Source organism: Haliaeetus albicilla, chromosome 2, assembly GCF_947461875.1.
Source record: "Haliaeetus albicilla chromosome 2, bHalAlb1.1, whole genome shotgun sequence".
Lineage (NCBI taxonomy): Eukaryota > Metazoa > Chordata > Aves > Accipitriformes > Accipitridae > Haliaeetus > Haliaeetus albicilla.
In genome coordinates this window covers 48,876,969-48,898,253 of record NC_091484.1, presented here as the reverse complement: position 1 = coordinate 48,898,253, position 21,285 = coordinate 48,876,969, and the positions used below count along the sequence as shown (strand labels likewise).

The window sequence follows — 21,285 nt, the reverse complement described above, 5'->3', positions numbered from 1 at the left end:
AAAATCACTTCAGTTATATAATTAGCAAAGATAAGAACTATAGGCTATTTAATCAGGGGCTGGCATATTCATTGAAAGGATTACTTTTCAGGTAATCTTAAAAATTAATTTTGAACAGTAGTACTAAAATAGGGTTAGGAGGATTGGCTAAATTTCCCCCCCCACCTTCCACCTCCCAATGACCTAAGTCTCTCTAATATGACACAAACTAATTTCAAATTTCAGAGTGTAGAGTTGGAAGCCTGGTGTGTATTAGTTGTAAGATTCTGGATCTGAAGCAAATCTAGGACCCAATTTCTCGCGTCTTAAAGCACAAGGCAAGTAAAAGCACATGCTGTATATTGTGTCAGTCTATGCTGTACTAAAGGAGTATTTGGGCTCTCCTCATTATCTATGGGTACTGTAGTATATGCCTGGATAACAACATTCTCTAAAAATAGGGGCTTAATTACTGGAATTAAAGGATTAAAAAAAAGCCCCATAAAGCACCCACAGTTCAGAGTAAAGGTTTTCAAGTTGTGATTAAATTTTAATTTCTTTGTACTAAAGAATAATGTGTTTATGTTTATTAAATAGGAAGTGTAAAATTTATTCCTTAACAATTCATTTCATTGCTTTTAATGGCTTGGATATTGTCAATAATATTTTATGTAAGTGCGCTGTGGCCACTTAGCAACTTTGACTGCATTTTGAAAGAGGGTTTTGTTGGTTTTGTGATATATATTAAAAATTGCTGCTGCTTAACTGTTTATAAAGCCCAGCATCTGTTGTAAACATGATATATATCCACATGAAACTTATGTAAAGATTTGCCATTCAGAGATTTGAAGATTAATTGATCCAAAATGAAGTTTGAAAATCAGCTGCAAATTTACACTGCTAGTATTCACTAGTTCTGATTATAACTCCCCCTCCAAAAAAAGCAAGCAATATTTGATAAAAACAATTGTATTATAATGCATTTTAATTAGTGTGTGCTCATGAAAATCAGGGAAAATAACCTTATTCACTTGTACGGAAATACTTGACTATACTTCATCAGCAAGCAACAAACGGCAAGCTGTAGTTTAGTAGTTTTGTTACAGTGTTTCTTGTATCTGTTATAGACTCCCTTCACATGTGAATTTACTACAAATGAAAGTACTCAGAAACCTTTTTCTACCATTGTGTTATTGTTATTTCAAATGGCGTGACTAAACAGTGGAAGAGATCGAGATTTAATTCCTATATAGATAAGTTTGCCTTTAACGTACTGTAATAAAAGGCAGTAGTTTTAATTAACTAAAGCATGTGTAGAACATCCAAAAGGCACTTCAATCCATAGAGAAGGTTCAATGACCTACTCTGAGTGAAACGTCATCTACAATAAATTCCTTTATCAGCCTGACATCAGTTGAAGAAAATTAGATTTTATTGACCTTGGCCTATAGCATATGGATAGACCTCTTGTGAATCAACAGTTTGTTACTTGCACAATGCATGCTGGGCCAATCCCGCTATATGATTGTGCACCATGTTAAACAATCCTTTCTCCTAGACAAAGCAATGATTGTCACCCTTTGACAGGGCTATACATTTTACTTGACAATTTCTAAAGCAACTGTTTCTTTAACTGGGTATCATTACATATCTTTAAAACACATCACTTTCCTTAAAGAAAAAAATATTTCCATATCTTGTAAATATTAATAGTAAATATTTCAGTTATTTGCTTGTTTTTAAAAGTGTAGAATGGCAGGTGTTTCACAACAATCCCCTCCAATGGAAGTGCCCAATAAACAGAATAGCCCTTACCATTATAATAGTACGAAACCTGACCCCATTTTAGTCCTGCAGTAGTGAATTTGACAGCTGAGGACCCTGAGAATACAAACATAAATTCAAATTCATTGCTCCGCTTAGGGTCTGATACAGCACACTGCTTTCAGACATGTACTTTGAAATCACAGGGGATGCTCAGGACTTAGGGACGTCTACTTAAAATATATTTTATATAGCACACTGCCTCTAGTCCTCATAAGTCTGAACCTAAGGTTCCCCAACCACACCAGCCTCCCAGACAGCCACTACAGAGCAATGTGTAAGAGAGCAAGAAGTCTCTCAAGCAGAGAGCTTCAGCCCATTAGCACTTTCCAGAGAAATGATAAAAATATGAAATCTTGTATCACAGAGAGATGCAGATACTGCAAATGCAGACTGCTGTCATTTTGCTCTGTAGACAACAGACATAGGTAGGCTGAATCAGCATTCTACTCCAACTATCTCCTTTCACCCCAGCTCAGGAAACTCAAGCACGCATTATACACTTCAGGCATTTTTTCTAAAGATGAGCTATTACATGTTTGAAATCTGACAAAAGAACATGCTGATTTTTTTTTCTTTCTGTCTATAAATATTATAACCAAGAGCTAGGCAGAGTAGGTTGTTTAACTGCAAGCCATCTCTTGCTCATGTGAAAATATTTCACACTCTATCATAAATATTTTTGCCTTCTGTTGCTTCTTCTCATGACTACAGTTGCAGTAACACTGCCTGAGTTCAGAGGTATTGTTCCCTGGAGTCTTATCCTTTTATGAAAAGAAACCTGTGGGTTCAATGGGACAGGTAACAGATGTCTGCAATCTGGTCTCTCTGTGGGGCCTGTGTCTTCTTTTTAAGCGTTTTCAGCTCAGTCACAACCAGGAAGGGAGGAGAGGTTGAAGGAAAGAAACTGAAACGTCTGCAATTCAAGTTAGGAATTTTGTGTTGATGATTAGTATATTCACTGCAAATATGCAGTTATGATTCAACCCAAGAGACTCCAACACTTAAGCTGAAAACTGGAAGAATAATGAAAATATCAAAATAGTTTTGTTCTATTCAAAATGAAACATTTTGACTTTTCAACTGAAAGCTAAAATGAGCCAACTTTAAAACAAAGGCTAAGCACATCTGAGAATGGAGCATTTCATTCAGCCTGTGACAAACGATTTTGCTTTTAAACTGAGGTTGCCGTATGCAAAAAAAAGGAGAAAGTTTACACTGATCTTTTTTAATCTCAGTCACCAAACTGGAACTAGTACTTGGCTTGCTTTCAACAGGAAGTGACTTGGGGAATCTCCAATATTCAACTGGAATAACTTTTTTCTGGTTTCTTTGCTGCCAGGCTGGATTAGAAATCTTTTATGATAAAGCTTTTGAATACAGTAACAATGTTTGCACGACAGGATTTTTTTCTTTTTTTGTTGAGGTCAGCCAAGATATGATACTATGATAACTACATTGTATAGTGCAGTACTTAAGTTGGGACACATTGAAGAACTTGCTAAAGATTCATTTACCTGCCATTTCTCCCACCTTTTCTTTCTGTGGCCTTTCCAGATTAAATCAGTGTCACATAACATGTAGGTCAAAACAAAAGCGTAACTTCCTTCACTCATATTCATTAGCAGAACACTTATTCTCCTGGAGATCACTTGCACAAAGTAAATCAGTACTTTCTACTACTTAAAAACTTCCTTAGAGATTAAGTGCACAGATATTGGCACATAATAAAAGCATAATTAAGCAAGCTGAGAGGGAATCTCAAAAGTACATGGTCAGCAACATGATACAAATTGTGTTACTAGGAATAGGAACTCTTTCTGCTTCAGGACTTCTTCATAAAAGATGAAAATAGATTGATGGTTGAAAATCTCAAAGGTGATGTACTTAAGACTGTAAATGCAATTTATAAATCCTAATTTAGTTTACTGAGACTAAGAAATATCTTTTATGCTACAGGGTGCCAGAGAGTCAAATTAGCATGCCTAATTTAACTGAATATTATTTTAGAATAGTTAATATCAACTTGAATTGTTTTTTCTTGAATGTATTCTTTGTTTCCCTGCGTATATTCCAGTCACATAACTCATACATCTGTTATTCCCAGCATTGAGTCTATGATGTTTACACAGATCTCCCTGCAGGGCATTTTGGCCTAACTGAATCGTTATTTCAACAGTATGTCCTAGTTTAATGATACTGTTACTTGAAATGCTGTCTTTTGCAAGTTTTCTCCCCCCCTGGGGCTAACTCAGCCCTTCCACACTGAAATCAGAAAATCTGACCCTAGTCTTAAGCAGGTGATGCTGGGAAGTGAACTCTGCTTTCTCAAGCACAGGGTTCTCAGCGCTTCAGACCTGTAGAATGGGTAATGTGACAACTGAGATTCTGGGTTTTATGAACACATTTAAATCTTAATGCAATGTCAGTACTGGTTTCTGATAATGTGTGCTAATGATCACATGAGACGATTACTTAAAATGGCATATTAGGATTCATTCCTTTGACAGAGGTGGGGATGCTACTGTGTTCTCACTTCCATTCTTTTCTATTTGACCATCACCAGAAGAAAAATTCTTCCCTTGCAGATCCATTTTTAGGAACAAGTAATGAATATTTTAAAATCAGTTAGACATTTATACTGAGCCTTATTTGGAAAACAATATGGAGCCATTCCATATTGCAGCTTACAAGTATAACATTTTCAAGTGACTAAGGCATGTATTAAGCGTCTTTGAGTAAAATTTAAGCTTCTGAACACAGAAGACCTTTTTGACAAAGGGACTTGATTTCAATTTAATAAGAAACTGAAACAAACAGGTGCTTCATTGAAAGGAAATGTCACAAGGTAGCTGCTAAGTTATTTGAAGATTTAAGAAACAACAGGTAATTTGGATTTTTAATTCATGAGTATTTACACATACTTAGATTTTCCAAAGACCTAAATGTCCAAGTATCTCTAGGCAGTTTACAAATCCACACCTTAATTTATTTCTTTCTATTTTATTAGGTCCGTAATACTAAGTCTTTGTGTCCAAAATCTATGAACACTGCACTGTTTCATAATGCATTGGAGTTCCTAATAATTAGTCACCTACTTCCAAAGCATTCTACAATATTGGCTAGTAGTAATTAAAAAGTCCTTCTAAGCCTTGTCATACGCTCTCATCTTCATTTTGAGAAGGTAAATCAGTACAGAAAGGTTCTGCTTTCACACACAAGTACAACGCTTCAGGAGTTTCCCTATTGATATGCTCTATTTACACATGAAACTTGGGATCAGTGTCAAGCAACGCCCTTAGGAATTTGAGGTTCATTACCAGGATTTAAAGCAAAAGATTCTCCAACCCCAAGTTTAACCTAACTTACTTCACTGAAGCAAATACAACACCCTTAGGTTTCAAAAGACCTCTGCACACAGTATAAACCTAAGGTTTCTCTTCAATGAGGAAATTTTTTACATGTTCATTTTCAGACTAGAACCTCAGTGCAAGGACCTGCTTTACAAAACTGAATGATAGGTGTGGGAGCACAAAACCTTGGAAAATCAGGCAAGAGAAAACTAACATAAAACCACAAAAGAATTAATTTTTTTAAATCACGAGAGATATTCACATGTGACAGTGTAGAATATTCAAATGAGTATTGTAGGATTTTCAAATGAGTAAGTGCTATTAACTATGGAGTCCACTATGAATCTGACTTCAGTTGGACTTGCTGACCCTAAATCATTTAGATTGCACAGAAAATTCCACACTCAGGTGAGTTAAGTCTTGTGGTTTAGCAGACATCTAAAAAAGGGTTTTATTTTCACACACTGCAGGAAAACACTGTTGCAACATATTATGGAGTGTTGCCACATGCAAGTAACTGTTAGGGGAACAAACTATTTGTGAACTAACATCATTTGGGAAATTCTGTTCAACAAAAATAGAAATTCACACTTTTTTCTCACTACACAAAAGAAGAAACATTTTAAAACATCAGTTGCTATTACAATACTTCGCTCAGGTCTTCACATTCTTCTTTAGAAATGCATAATCTTTCTGAATAGTCTTTCAATACCCAGAGAATCATTGCTTTTTTGAAGTTCTTTCAATATCACAGTACCAAAGCACGTAGGGACTGGAACTATATATTTTTGTAATTAATTTCCTTAAGATAATGTTAGAAACATCAGGTTCCTTAAAATATAGATGAATTTCAAGGTGAGTCTGCTAGCAGATGTTATTAATGGCATATGATTTATTGTGACATGAAATCTGATCTGAAACTCATGTTATTAGCTGAGCTTTTTATAAATTATAATTGCCAACTGCTGAAAATATGCAGAAAGACCACTGATAAACTAGCTTCATCTTCAGGGCTTAGAATACTGGCATTTGCTAAATGTCCAATATCTCTAGTCCTGCTGAATGAGTATAATACATTGGGATCCACAGATCAGGCTTGAGTTCAGATCTTTTCATAGTATAATTCTTTCAGAATGAGAAGCATCGGAGGTAGGAAGAGGAGGCCATAGAAAATAAATGTTTACTGTGGAACTTAAAAAGAAACATACACTTGGGTTCACAGTATGTCATTGCATAGGTGCTAAACAGAGTATTTAAGAAAAAAGCCTCCATCTCTGAAAGTTAAATCTAAAATTTATACTTTCAACATGAAACCAGTAAGAAGTTAGATAATATTCAAACATATTCAAACATAATTCTGTACAGCTTTAGGGCAACAGCACAAACGGCATATTTTATCATCCAAAGGTCTATGCAGATTTGCATCTACGCAAGACTCTCCAGGTCACCCCCAAGGAAAACTAAAGCAAGTCTATGGGTAAGCTCACAATGACAAAGCATTTGTGTTAATAATTATTTCTAGATATTCCCTGTTTATTCCCAATAACTTCATATCTTACTTTCCTCTCCCCATGTGCCTTTAAATGTCAATTAAAGTTTCTGAGATGTTGCTTTTACCTACCACAACTTACGTGCTAAATTACCTAAACAAGAGACAAACATAAGCATAGCATTATGAATATTATCTACTCAACAAACCAGATATTGAAAGGAGGTGAATTTATAGTAAGTGTCGTAAAACATTTTTAATCTCCAGAAAAGCTCTGAGATAGCATTGCAAATTCAAAAAGCAACACAAGGAACAGATGCAAAGTCTCATTTCTGACTTTTTTACGTATCCGAAGCTGTTTAATGATAAAAGCATTTATGTGTAAAATGGCATTCACTTGCCCTTACTAAGAGTATATATGGAAGAGCCCCCTGTCAATGTACTAGTGTGCGTGTGGGAATGAAACATAAGGATCACCATCTGCAGCTGTCTAATAAGTGTTCTTCAGTGCCTAATGGCAAAGTGTCAATTCAGGGATCCTCAGCTACCACAATGCATCATCTTGTCCATGCTAGTCTTACAAGTCAAACACTTCGCATGTGAGAACAGTTTATTTGTAATGCTATTCATTTCAGTTGAAATACCAGATATAAAATAGTTACACTACAAGCAGTCTGGGAGCGTACACTTAATATAAAATGCACCAATTTCCTCTCTTTTGTAAGAATCAATATTTTAAAGGATGTGCAAAATTTAACCCCTCACAGAACATACCTTAATAACATGGAAAGAATCTTCTCATATGCAAATAGTTTTAGATTCTTACCTACTGTTGAACTTCTCTGGATGTTTTTCTCTCATGATGTGGAATCTGTGGGCGATTGAAGCATCCTAACAGGAAAAAGAAAACCATAAATGTATCATGACAGAAAAATTGCAAAACAGAAGACCAAAACTGTAAACAAGGCATATCATTTGTAAGGTGTTTTGTGAACTGTCATTTTCAACAAGAGCAATACTCTTATCAATTAGAAAGCTTGCAGGTACACTGTTCCAAGAGTGGGATACATCTGAACTTAGTAATTTATTACACTTGTTACAGTCTCCATTATTCCTTTTTACAAATCAGACATGATAGTTGCGTTTACTGAAAGTGTCTTCAACTTCTGTACAGCAAGTATCATCCAGATCTGGTGTAGGTTTACAGTAAGACCATTCATACAGATCTTTCTTGTAGGAATACTGAATAAAGTCTATGAAATCTATTCCTTTAGTAAAGATGAGTGATAGATTCAGCAGAGTTACTTTATATGCATATAGGTTGATACTTGCATATGGCCATTCAATAGCTTTCTCCAAAATTCGGTAGAAAACAGGAATAAATGCCAGGAGATGCCCCATTTACTCTATGTCAGGGTGTGAAATCATGTGTGGGGGGAAATGGATTAATATCAAAAGAAACTTGTGAATTAAACTAAATACATTTTATCAACATTTTAAAATTTAGTAAATGATGCTAATAATACATTTAAATAACATGTATGTGAAACGAAATAGCTGTATGAAATTTAAAAAAGAATCAAACCATTGTAGTGGTGGTAGTTGCTGAAAATAGAGTATTTGGAACTGATGTTCCAGAATCAGTTTTCACAGCACTTTTATATCTCCTTTGCAGGTATGAAAATAATGTTTTCCTCACTCCAGATCATGTAATATTTATTTCACATACTAATCATTAAAAATTTACAAACTGGGAATTAAGAATGTAAGAAGTTTTTTCATCTTTCAATGTATGTATTAAATGAGGTGTGAGAGTATGAAATCTATCAACTCTTCAGTCTTGCAGGAGATGGTAAACACAGAGAAATCCATTTGCATCGTGTTTTTATAATTATGTCTTAAAATGTTGCATATATAAGAATATAAATACAAGAAGAGTTAGTTCAGTTAGTAGGAAATTTAAAAGAATTCCAGTTTCCATGTAAATAAAGTTTGACAAAAATTACAAATAAAACTATCACTGTAATCAACTATTGTATATATGAAAAAAATACATTATTTAGCAACTTAAAATATTATGGAAATACAAAACCTAAGAATTTTAGAGAAGTATTAAATTCAGTATGAAGTCTGTATCTAGCAACATTTTAAAGGATTTTCAAACAATGAAAATTAGCATTTGGGGGAAAAACCAAAATTAAATACTTAAATTTTATATTATTGCTGATTCCAAACATGACTAAAATATTTTGTGTAAAATAATTTTTATTTAAACCAATCAATGTTAATATAAATCTCAAATAAGCAAGCAAGTATTTAGTGCAGGTATATAGGTACCCACTAACATCAAACATAGCTGCAACATCTTATGTCTAAAATAGTTTTTTTATTTACTAAAATCTTAAGCAGTGCATGCTCCAGAGAACAGACTGGTCCAACCTTCAAGGTTTGGTTTACTAACTCCTGACTACTTTGAAAAAATAAATGTATGAATTTTAAAACCATGTCAAAGATAAAAATGTTCAGCTAGACTGATAACATTTAAATAAACTTTTAAGATTCTGAAGGAAAAAGCAATACAAAAGTCATAATATTTTACACACACTCTATGTACATAAGTATGTAATATAGTATAGAATTTTCAAGCAAACCTTTTGATCACTGATCAAATAAAATCAGTTAGTGGCATCACTAAATGTATTGACTTCATTGAAATACTTGCTTTTATTCATGATCTTGTTATGTAGTTCCTAAAGATGTACATAGTTTGTTGCTTTACGCACATCACATCATTATTTATTTATTTTTCTGTTATCTTTAAGCATGGAATCGTCATTTAACATTTTGCTGTTCTACAAGGAAATGACAGCAAAAATCCCTAGTGAATGGACTGGTGTTAGTCATAAAATGCCTTCTTGTTCCGTCCTGTCATCCAAACTGTCATCTGAAACTTTCAGTGCTATTTTCTCAAACTGCACTCATTGTTACTTTAAATTTATTTTTATGTGCAATTTTATAAGGCAAATATCCACAAGTATCCAGGTGATCCCATAGTTCTTGGAGACGGATGAAATAAAGCTGACAGTAAACCCTGAGACATCACACTTCTAAACAAAGCCTGCCAGCTGAACTAAAATAATAACTCTGTTAACTTTAGAAAGACCCATCATTCATATTTTATCCCACATTAGATGTGCCAACACTAGAAAAGTATATTTGTTAGCCAGTTCTATATGAAAAAGAAATAAAAGGACTACTGTTGTAGCTAACTGTTAATTTTCTACACACTGAAGCAAAAGACAGACCCAAGACAAAACGAATAAAGGAGTAGTAGCATATTTGACCGAAACTAGGAAACACTAATCAAGGACTAACTGTCTAATGAATGAAATGAAAAGGCTAATGTGCTTACTCACGCATAACAAATGCAAGGCACAAACAAGCTAGGGATCAATGCCCACTGCAGATGGCAAACAGGCAGTTGTTTTCATGCAAGGTTGATTTGATCAAAATTTTCCCCTGCCTGAACATTTTCTGACTCCAAAACTGATCAACTAACTTAATGAGCTGAGAGGTAAAAAAAGTAATACACAAACCTAATTTTGATGGGCACAACACAAGAGAGGCACACGTCAGACCAATTTCCAAAAAAAATTGTTGAAAGGCTGATTTTATTAATGGAGACAGTAAACCAGGGTAGTAACTACATGCAGATAAGCTCATAAGTAAGGGACCTGCTAAGGCTTTCTTCAGTTTATACTGCCCAACTGTTCTTTTGAACCCTTAACGGGATCCAACGTAAAGAGTCCTTAGATTCGCTAGCACAGGGACCTCTTCCCAACCATAACTTCACACTATAGGAAAATGTGAAACCAGTCCATGCTGATTGCATGTTAGCAAAATAATCCTTTGCTTTAAGGGAAAAAAAAGAAAAGAGAAAAAAAAAAGAAATCTACACTGAGTTTCCTGGTTTTCAAATGTCTGTAATCTTTTATTTGTTAAGATAGTAGCATACAGGCAAGTATAAGTGAGTGAAAAACAACTGGAAGAACTGAAAGTAACAGGAACTTGAGGGTGGGTAGGAATGCAAGTTCTGTCTCCTAAGAGCTGCAGGAATTACCAGATGCCATCCCTGAATCCTGAGGAAGAACCATTAAAAGTTTTATATTTCTGGATGAGGAGAGCAGAGGGTCCTTCCTTGTGAGCTGTTTTGGCTACATTTGAGATAGAATTCATTTTAGCAGACTTAATTCAGCCATTTCAAAAAGAGGCATCTAGCTTAACCTGTTTAGAGTATACAACTGTTGGACCTAATTTCTTTTTTGTGTCACAAACTAAATTAAAATCATCTAATTAACTATACTGAGAAACAGAGCAATATCCACATGCATGGTAATTCAAATATTGTTTGCGTATTGTTGCCTTAATATGCTGACCTTTCATGGTACCTCATATTGTGGATGGCCACTAAAATATGAGAAATTGTTTTCGTATTTGATAATAAAACTGATGTAAAAGAGAAAACCCAATAAAGCAAACTCACATGCTTCATGATATTACCTAGCAAGTGAACAGGTTTTTTCAGAAAAGTCGTTTGATAGTCTATAATTAATATCACCTGTGGGCATTATTTATTAAGTTTTATTAATAAATTGATATGTATGCTAGCTTGAAATACAATTTTCCAGCACTATACCTGAATCTAAACATTTTCCATTTTTAAAAGTAACACATCATAAGTACACACAAACATGCCTAAAATTTGTAAGAGCTTTATTATTAATAATAATAATCTGAGGAGACACAATGCTGTCAGGCCTGTTGCAAGGTGAAAGGAGGAAGAAGGTCTTACAGGATCACTGTAATATGAAACTAGCACCTTTCACTACACTCATTTTATACCTAAAGCATTGTAATATTTTTCAGCAAAGCATCTAAGAATGGAGATTTTTTTCAAGAACGCTTTTGCATCAAAATCAATGCTGGTGCATAAAGTAATGCTGAATACAGAGCATTTAAAGCAAAACTAAGTAACTAACTAGACGATTTTGTGTGTCTAAGAATATTACATGAATATTTGAGTTGTATACTACTCTTCTAAAATACTTCATTTCTTTTTTAAGATATACAACAGTTTTGGTCATTTACATGTCATATGCAATACATGACAATAGCCTAGATGATGGTAATTTCTCTGAACTTTCATTTCATAGCATCACCAATCTAATCTGAGAAAAACTACTACACCTTGTTCTGTTTTGTATGCCTCTCTAGTTTAGATGGTCTCCACTCATTACTGTAGCGTTTTGAAAGTTGAGATGAAGGAACGGGTGTTTCAAGAACACAAAATGCAGTTTATCCCAGTTTAAATTCTGCAAAATCGTAAACAGATTCTTAAAAAATGTAGCTCTGTATCTTCCAAATATTCAACCTAGACATATGTGTGATGAATGTGCAGACATATACATGTATATACATCTTTAATTTGAACCTGTTCAGAGTCTGAAGTAGCTGGACTATACTTCTTATATCTCACTCAGGTTTGTTTTAAATCCTGACAGTGAAGATAAGATAGAGAACAGACAGAGCATATCTGAATCTACTCCTAGGAAATGGAAAAAATATTTTAATTGAACTAGGACATTTCTCAAAGTGACCTGCCAAGAAGAAAAGAAGCTTAAGTTGCTACACCTCTTTAATACCTTATGATTGACTTACACACATATATATTCATCTTTTTAATGGGTATTAGCATTACCGGAAAGCAATCTGAAGCAGTCTTTTCAGAGGAGTAACCTTATACATTGTGAATAACCTTATAGAAAGATTAATGCATTTAATATATGTCTATCTATAAGCTTACTGTGATTAAAATTTCCATTAAATAATAATTTTTATGCTGGTGAACAAACAAATGACCAATGTGCATCTTCTTTGGATATAAATGGTCTGATTATTTTTTTCTAAGATGCTTCTTTAATTAAGGCTTAATGGATCCACAAGGCTAGGAAGCTTAAGGGATAATTCAGCAACCTGTAATCTTTGGATCAGAATGCAAATCTAACCTGAACAACCAGTTAGCTCACATCAGTTATTAATGTGGAATAGTACAGATGTACAAAAAAAATAATTGAAAATAGATTAAGAAAAGTTTGCTGTAGTGGCTTAAGACTAAAAATTTTTTTCTAGATAAACATCCTTACAATTATGCATTCCACTTTCTGCACATATACACAAAAAGCAAAAACCATAGATTCATCCTTTGTTCTAATATTTCTTACCCCATAATAATCAATAGTGTCAGATAAGCAAATAATATGGCTAGTACTGAACCATTCAATGACCAAGTCTAGAAAAAGGTATTCAAGAAGCTTCAGGTCCTGCCTTGGTTGAATGAAGCTGACATTTCATATTAGACTCCCAGGTATTTTTGATTAAATTACATGCATTAACCCGAGAGACAAAGTAAGAGATCTTCTAAAAAAATTTCATTAATACATTAGGTTTTGGTGAAATACTAGTTACTATAGTTGGCTCAGTTTCTACTGCTGTTCTGAGCCAGTATATCTGAGAAAGGTGATAGCTTGAAAAGGTCAGAGCAAGAAGAGATTTCAAGCTTTTTTTGATACAGCTATACTAAATGATAACACACTTCCTTAAGAAAAAATCTGAAAAAAAAATAAACTGAGAAACTTGTGTTCCTGGTTTAAACACAGAAGTTGTCAAGATAAAGCTATTCATTTTGTCAGTGATATTTTTGACAGCCAGACCTCTGATGGTCATGTTTAAATACATTTCAGCTGTACATGTATTACTAAGTGACGATTCATATTTTAAATACTCACTTAAATAAGTAATATCTCTAAACCCAGGATGAAACATCAGTAACCACAGTATTTATAAATGATAGGGAAAAGACCAGAGGATGGTACACCTGGAAATTGTAACAAAATATTTGGAACAGGCATTCCAATGTAAGCATATTTCCTCTCCCTTTTCATATGAAGTCAGATCTCTGTTGAGTTTCTGACACTATATATACATAATTTGGTACTAGAAATGTTTCACACAGACACAAAGTGGAATCTACTTTGCAGGAAAAGATGTGTTTGTGAAAAAAAAATAAAAATCAAACCCACCCCTACGTTCTGCCCATGTGTAACTCTATAACATGTGGACACGTACACAAATTGACTCATCAGAACTTACTATCGACCAGTTCATATAGGGTGACCACATGTCCCAGCTGTGTAGGGACCAGTCCTGTAAGACAAGCCTCTGTACCAGTATCTCAAGGACTTTCTTTGAGGAGCTATTTTGGTTTTTAGAACCTGACACTATATTTCTATGTATCTATATTTTTAAGTTGCTAATCAAATTCAAGGACCATTGAAGAAGACTGGGAGATAAGGCAGTCAGGTTATTAACAGACCAGATGACTAAAACAAACTGTGACCCATGACTCAATACAATGCAGAGGACATGTACCCTTGTAAGATGAGCTCTGCTGAGAATACACTGTGTTACTGAGCACATCTTCCTTTTTTTATATTTGGTCATCCTAAATTTACTGTAACTAGAGAAGGGTTCTTCTAGATCCACGCTGAGTGTTTATGTGGTCACTAAGAAGAAGAAAAGTGATCACATGGCAATTAGCCAACACAGCCATATAGACAGTGTATTAAATATCTTGTATATTAAAAAGATCTCTGTGGTAAACCTTTAGTAGCATTTCTGATAACTGCTGATGGAGAACTATGTTGAAATTGTCCCAAATTATTCTGCACAATGAGCTTGAGCATAACACAATCAAGGACACAGCTCAGATTGAAAGTCAATATAAGCAATGCAATGCAATGAAATTGGCTGTTGCTTTAGCTGTTCTTCAGAAACACATAGCAATAGCTCACAGATATCTTCAGTAAAAAGCACAAAAACAAAGTTTACATTAAGAGCCTGTCTAGCTTGAAATGAATGCCTAGTCTTTCATGCCCAGCACTTTTGCAGTTCTGAGGAGAGAAAAGTGAGTAATTCTCCCCCAAAAATCAATTGCTAAGTGTTTTTTTTATAAAATACTAATTATTGCCATCACACTAAAGACTTAAGATAAAGAAAAAGGTATATTTGGGATAAGGAACAATTGCTTATGCACTATCTTGAAAAAGTAAACTCACTTATTTATGGTTTTCAAACACTGTCCTATTAAAAACACCAAAACACCTAAACAAACAAACAAAAACCCCACCAAACAACTCCCTTTGGGTATTTTCATTTTGAGCTTTGATTAAGTTGGCATTAGAGTAGAATTCTCAGGGGCTAAATTTAGGCCCTTAATTTAGGTGCCTAAACTTGCAGGATGATCTCTCTAACCTCCCAGTATGCTCAACAGTAAGAACAAAGCTCTTTGGAAGAGTTCTTCCAAAAGGCATGTAGACAAGTTTCTGTTCTGAATTGTCATTTGGAAATGTTTTGTTATTAATCATACAAGAAGCTGAGCACAACTAGCTTCTTAATTTTATGAATCTATGCCTGAAATGCAACAGTTTGAGCAGTCCTCAGAAATCTTCACTGGGGTTCAAGCCAAATCTTGTATCAGCACCCATTTTATATGCTCATTTGCTTGATAGGGATCAAATAATAAATGTTCACCTGACTGCTCCTTAGCAACTTCCCATAACTTGTTAGTCAAAGCCTTGGCAACAGAGCCTTACAATTTTAATACATATTTATGTTATTCATTTGTTTCCATAGCAGATATTTATTTTTATAAGTATGCAAACCACTGAAACATCTCTCATTGATTTACAGTCTGAAAGAGTATTTTTCTCTTAATTGAAAAAGGTCACTGTTTTCCTCATTCATTATGTTTTCAATTTGAAATTTAAATTTTTGCATTAGAATATTATTTATTATCTTCCCTATTGGACAAACAAATATTAATTTACTAAAAAAAAGCCCACATACTCATAAATTAGGGCTAGATGTTAGATTATTTAGCTACAGATGCTCACTCTCTCCATTGATTCATGACAAACTTTTTAAGATCCTTTCCCTCACATCTTTTATATAGCCTCTTTGCTCTTTCTTATAGGCCTAAAAGCAACTTTCTTGACTCTTGCTCAATATCTGCATTTGTTCTATCGATCAAAATATTTTCTGAATCCTTCTACTTTATTTTCTTGGTTTTGTCTTCACCTGTGTTATCCCCAACTAAGCAGACATACAGCTATCAGACACAGGTTTTCTTCATCTCCTCATAATTCAGACTTTCTTTTTAAAGTGTTTTTCATTTATGTCAAGCTTCTTCCTTGGAGAGATTTCGGGATTGCCCTGTTCACCTTTTCTGATTGCATTATCATTGATATTCTTCACCTTCACCATCTTCTCCATTTGACTTGTGGTAAATGAACCCAACTTCTGGGCTCTTCTGCCCTAAAAAAAAGGATAGTTAACTTGCATATTCCGCATTATTTGATGAGCAGCTTTTTACCACTAACACCAATTCTCTCCCTTTCAGGAATTTCTCCCAGAATCTTCTTCCAGAACTTCCCTCTCTGACATTTTCCAGGATCAGTGTCAGGGCCCTTTTCTTCTATTCCAACCTCCACTTTTTCTCTGAGCCTATAAATTCACCACAACTTGTCTGCCCTGCAGGAGAAGGACAGCTCCTGCCAATACCACTGGCCTGCATATTCCAAGTGAGTATCCCCAGCGATGAAGTGATGAGTTCAGAGACTCTGTGGATGACTAAGATATTTGTTCCTTGTAGTCAGCATAAAAGTTATGTCTAAAAAAACAACTTCCTCAGGCTTACTCTTTCCACTGTCTCCAAATCTACCTGGGTCATAAAGCTAGACATTCAGATGTGAGATCCGCCTATCAACAATGTACTGGCCTAGAGGCCTTTGTTTTTATTTGGGATTTCACTCCCCCCCCCGCTCCCCCCCCCCCCGCCAAATACTGTTCAATCAATACTGCTTGTATGATTATTATATTAATTTTCCCCCTTGCTTTTGCTGCTTAGTTTTTTCTACATATATTTTACTTCTGTACCCTGCTATTTAAACACTTTTTGCAAAATATGAATGGCAGAACAAGTTCTGTTTTCTCTCATGGAATTTAGGACTGCTTAGGCTCAAATGCTGTTGGTCCAGAAGCCCAGTTAACTCAAGCATAGTCTTTATTTTTTTTGAGTTATGGCTCTCCACAATTTTAGGCTGCCAATCTTTCATGCAGTCTTAATCTTACCTACACCATAAGCTTCTTGTTAAGTGAGCAGCTGTAGAATACTCCAATATGGAAAGAAAACCAAGTCCTCACTGCCAAATGCCTGATGTAACTTCTAAATGACTACACATCACGTCCATGGAATTGCCATGTACTGAGGGCAAACTTTTTTATCCACAGTTTATCACCTGTTTTATCCACAGGTGATGACTGCAAGGATCTTTTGTCCTTTGGCCTTCAGTTCTTGCCATCATTTGGTGCTATGTCTTGGTTTGCAGTCTTCGAAAAGTGTGTAAGCTTCCTAATTCCCACACAGGCTTTTACAGAGGTTCCTTCAAGCGTCCTTCCTCCTTTCTCCTCTACCTATCTAGGCCACATCCTTGCACCAGGAAACACTTGGGATCCAGTTCAGACCTTAAGGGTCTGTCAAAGTATGACATAACTGTAGGAAGGCAACAGCAGCAACTGAAGAGCATGCTTGTAGGCCCTGGGTAATGCTGCCTTCATGGGGAAATATTGAGAGGTTTCCTACTCTTTTCAGGCATTTAAGCATATTAAATATTTGTACAGCCTTTGAGGGCTTTCAGGTTCTGAATAAGCAGCAGAAGAGTCTAATGGATGTACCTACACATGGCCTGGTTCTCCCGAGTACTCACAGCTAATGCAAAAGAGCCAGATTGCCTTATAGCAGAGTGAGTTGTGGGGAAAATGGCAGAAGAGTTTTGTATCAAACTGAGATCAACCTATTTAACAGGTAGTTTGAAAATAACTGAGCAACTCAGAACCCTCCAAGAATTATGAGCTGGATTTACATGAGTTACTCATGCCAAGTCTACCCTCACCAGAGTGGTTTCTCTATCTAAAAGGGTACTGCAGAAATAGAATGAAATTAAACTGTTCATAAAGGTATTAGACTGAACAGATTAGAGCCTAGCACATCATCTTGATTACACACTGGTTTTACTGCTACTATTACTCAAATTTGTAACTTTAAAGGTGAATGCATACTAGTCTTCATACACAGGGTAAGTAGTCACACTCCTTCCTGAAGTGCAAAACCCAATCACATAATACATGGCAATGACCATATTTCCATGAAAAATAGGGGGTTACTATTCTCTGAAATATGGCTGCTATCCCCAAAACTTAATATAATTAGTTCATATAAACAGTGTCTGACATCAGTTGCTCTCAAGTTGAATAAAGCCTAGGCTCTGCAGTAATGCCTATCTGAAACACAAACGAGACTAAAAAATGGAACCAGACGTTATCTTACGGAGCATTCAGGAGCTGAAAAAGATACTCTGTATGAATAATAAGATCCCGTATTGCAAAAAATGGTAAAACATGCTATGGCTTATAGAATGAAAAGCCTTTTCTGAACTTAGTATCTGGTTATATGGAAAAGTGTTAAAATATGTCCAAATATGAATGTGTGTTTATGGTAGGTGTAGTCAAATTTTACAAAATTGATTCACATATATTTTCCTCCTGAAACAGATCAAGCTTTCTCTATAGCTGTTTTGAATAAATAATTTAGGTAAGTAGAACATTTTACAGAGATGATCTGCCCAGCATACAGCACACAGAGGTTATACAGTACCTATTTTTGTAGCCTGTGAACATTAAAAGGATTTGAGGTTAAATATATTTATTTATTCCACAGAGAGGTTCTATTATGTGGTATAAAGGGAATAAGTCACAGGTTATTATCAGAATGTTGAATCTTAGGGACAACAAAAAATTGTTCTTTACTGTACTGAAGCCACTAATAATTAAGAACTGTAAACTTTTTTTTTAACAAAACTAACATGCAGTTAAAATTGGCTTCAGCTGAAAAGGAAAAAACACCCAGAATCTTTAGAAACTACCAATTCTACATTTCACTATTGGTTTAGGCAGTACTATTTCACTATTAAGCAACCTCACAGCAAAATAAAAAATATGGGTTTGATGTGGTCAGAAACCCTGGAAACTGCACTAAAGCCCTTTGTTATGATTTCACACATACAGAATTTTGAACCCCAGAAATAAAAATGTCCAAATTGTTTTAGAAGTGCTGCATTGATCCTTCAGAGAGGGCTGAAGAAATGTTTTTGTTGCCTTTCACATGCCATAGATCCAAGTTTGCAGAAGGCTAGTGAAAAGGTCTAGAGAAGTATACGATGAGTGGAACTGAGAAATTCCTTAAATTTTCTAGCAAAAAAAATTCCCCCTCCCAAGTGTGCACTTGCATAATGCTTTTTGCCTAACCATCTGGACAGGCTCAGTGCGTCATGGTTGTTTAGCAACTTACGGCTTTCATGGTAGCTTCGAATATATTATACCAGTATCCTATTCTCAACCTCAAATTGTTTGGGAGGATTCTATATCTGCATAAAAACTCCTTGCATAAGTCCCATTTACTCAGGATTTCCAACACAGATGAGGTTTTCCAGAAGGCTAAGTTGTTTACACTAAATACTGGGGTACAATTCCCTAAATTAGCTATCTAGGTTACAGTTATTCCCCAAATGATCAAACTAAGGGTGCAGCAAGCTGTAGTGCAGAGGCAGGAACAAGCAGAGAGAGAATATAAATTCCTTAGTTTCTTTCATCTCTGAAGCCAGTAGCCCTTAAAATAATGCTCTTAGTTTGAAATGAGGCATGGAATATGGAACCATGTATATGCAAGAGAGGTATTGTAAGCATGCAGAAATGGCAAACCATATTTTTATTTGCATGTATATCACAGTTTTAACACATGACTAGAGAGCTTTGTCATTTTGAAAATCTGCTGATATGGTGATTTCAGCTCCTGTAGATCAATTCATGAGACAGCTAAAGCACATGGTCAAAGTCAGGTCCATAAAATTCCATTGCAAACAACTTCAATGGGACAGTTTCTCTGAAGTCCAGGCCAGATACTTATGTCATAAATATAATTTACAGATGGAGAACCACGCTGGTTTTTGATAACAATAACTCAATTTGCTTCATGAGACAGAAATTCTAAATAAATCTTTGGTCTAAATGAAAGCATAGTCAAATCACCCTTCAACTTTTAACCTTAGAAACCAACAGTGCAGTAGGCTGAAAGCTGCTCCTAGATTTTTATAAATTTGCAAATCAAAGAGCACCTGTTTGTAAAGTGCTGCTTTGCTCAGCTACTTAAATAACGTAATCAGTAGTAAATGACAAGCTAGTATTCCCAAATTTGCTGAAGAGTAAGCAGACACTTGTCTTGCCAATGTTTGTAATAAGTAATCCTTCTAATTATAGCTAAGACAAATGTAGTTAATATTAACTTTTACTCAAGCATACATACTGCATCCATATGACATCAGAAGTTATCTAGGATTAAGAACGTTTTAATGATTAGAAGTATTTTGTATAATACTAGCATTAATAAGGGCAATGTAAATCAGTTAAATCCTGCTTTCACTAGTAGTGTTTTAGTTTTGCTAATGAACAATCAAAACCTACAAAAATTTATGCAATTTAAAGATCAGTGCAAACAAAGCATTTCCAAACTTCTGGAAAACTCTGAAACCAGAATTTAATCTTTCTTTTAGTTTCAGTTATGTACACTGTATTCAAAGCCTTTCCTATCCAGATGCATGAAATATATTATTGAGACACTCCTTTAAGGACAACTTGGAACATAACTGACATTTCTTTCTGACAAAATGGAAGTTGCAGTTCAAGCTGCCATGACTTTCCAAAGAAATGACTCCATGTCAACATTCCCCAGAGGGGCATTTCATAATGGCCTTCATTTATACATTATCTGTGACAAAACCACTGTTTCTGGAATAAGAAGCATTTTTTGCCCTTAGTTTTCTTTCAGTAAAAATACTTAACACTGTTCGAAATTACTAAAGTATCATCTACAGCAATTTCAGTGTTATTGCACAAATTGTAAATTATGCTTTCTGAATTATGGATGGAATTTTTAAAAGGCTTCCATTTTTATAGTCTTTTGAAAGGACAATGAAATCTATAAAAAACCAAGATTACAATTTCAGCATTTAAAATCTACACAAAGTAATTCAAACAAATGTTATGACATTTAAGATAATGAAACCCTTCATTTATGCCAATGTGTCCTACTTCACATATAAGGAGTCAGAACAGATGTCCAAATACTGTAATGCCAGAAGAAAGTTAGGGCATATCTTGATTAATACTCTCAGAGCAGTCCATAATGTCTCTTTAAAACTGGCATGCGTTACTTCAAAACATCTATTCAAAATCCATTCTAGGAAACACAGCTAGACAAAGTGTTCCCAAGACAAAAGGAAAACAATAAAGCTCTGTATAACCCTTTTAGCAATGTAAGCTGCATATTATCGACAGACCATTCATTGCAATCAACAAATGATTAATTGCAAATTTGTTGCTAAATTGACCACGAAAAAGACAAGCTTCAGG

General features: G+C 34.9%; 1 protein-coding gene across 6 annotated transcripts in view; it reads right to left on the bottom strand.

Moving 5' to 3' along the window:
* DGKB (diacylglycerol kinase beta) overlaps positions 1-21,285 on the bottom strand; it is a 366,387-nt gene that overhangs the window by 135,036 nt on the left and 210,066 nt on the right. For all 6 annotated transcript variants that reach the window (XM_069774198.1, XM_069774191.1, XM_069774183.1 and 3 more), the window contains one exon: positions 7,472-7,536. In XM_069774198.1, coding sequence (XP_069630299.1) covers positions 7,472-7,536 — 65 coding nt within the window. The remainder of the gene's footprint in view (positions 1-7,471; positions 7,537-21,285) is intronic.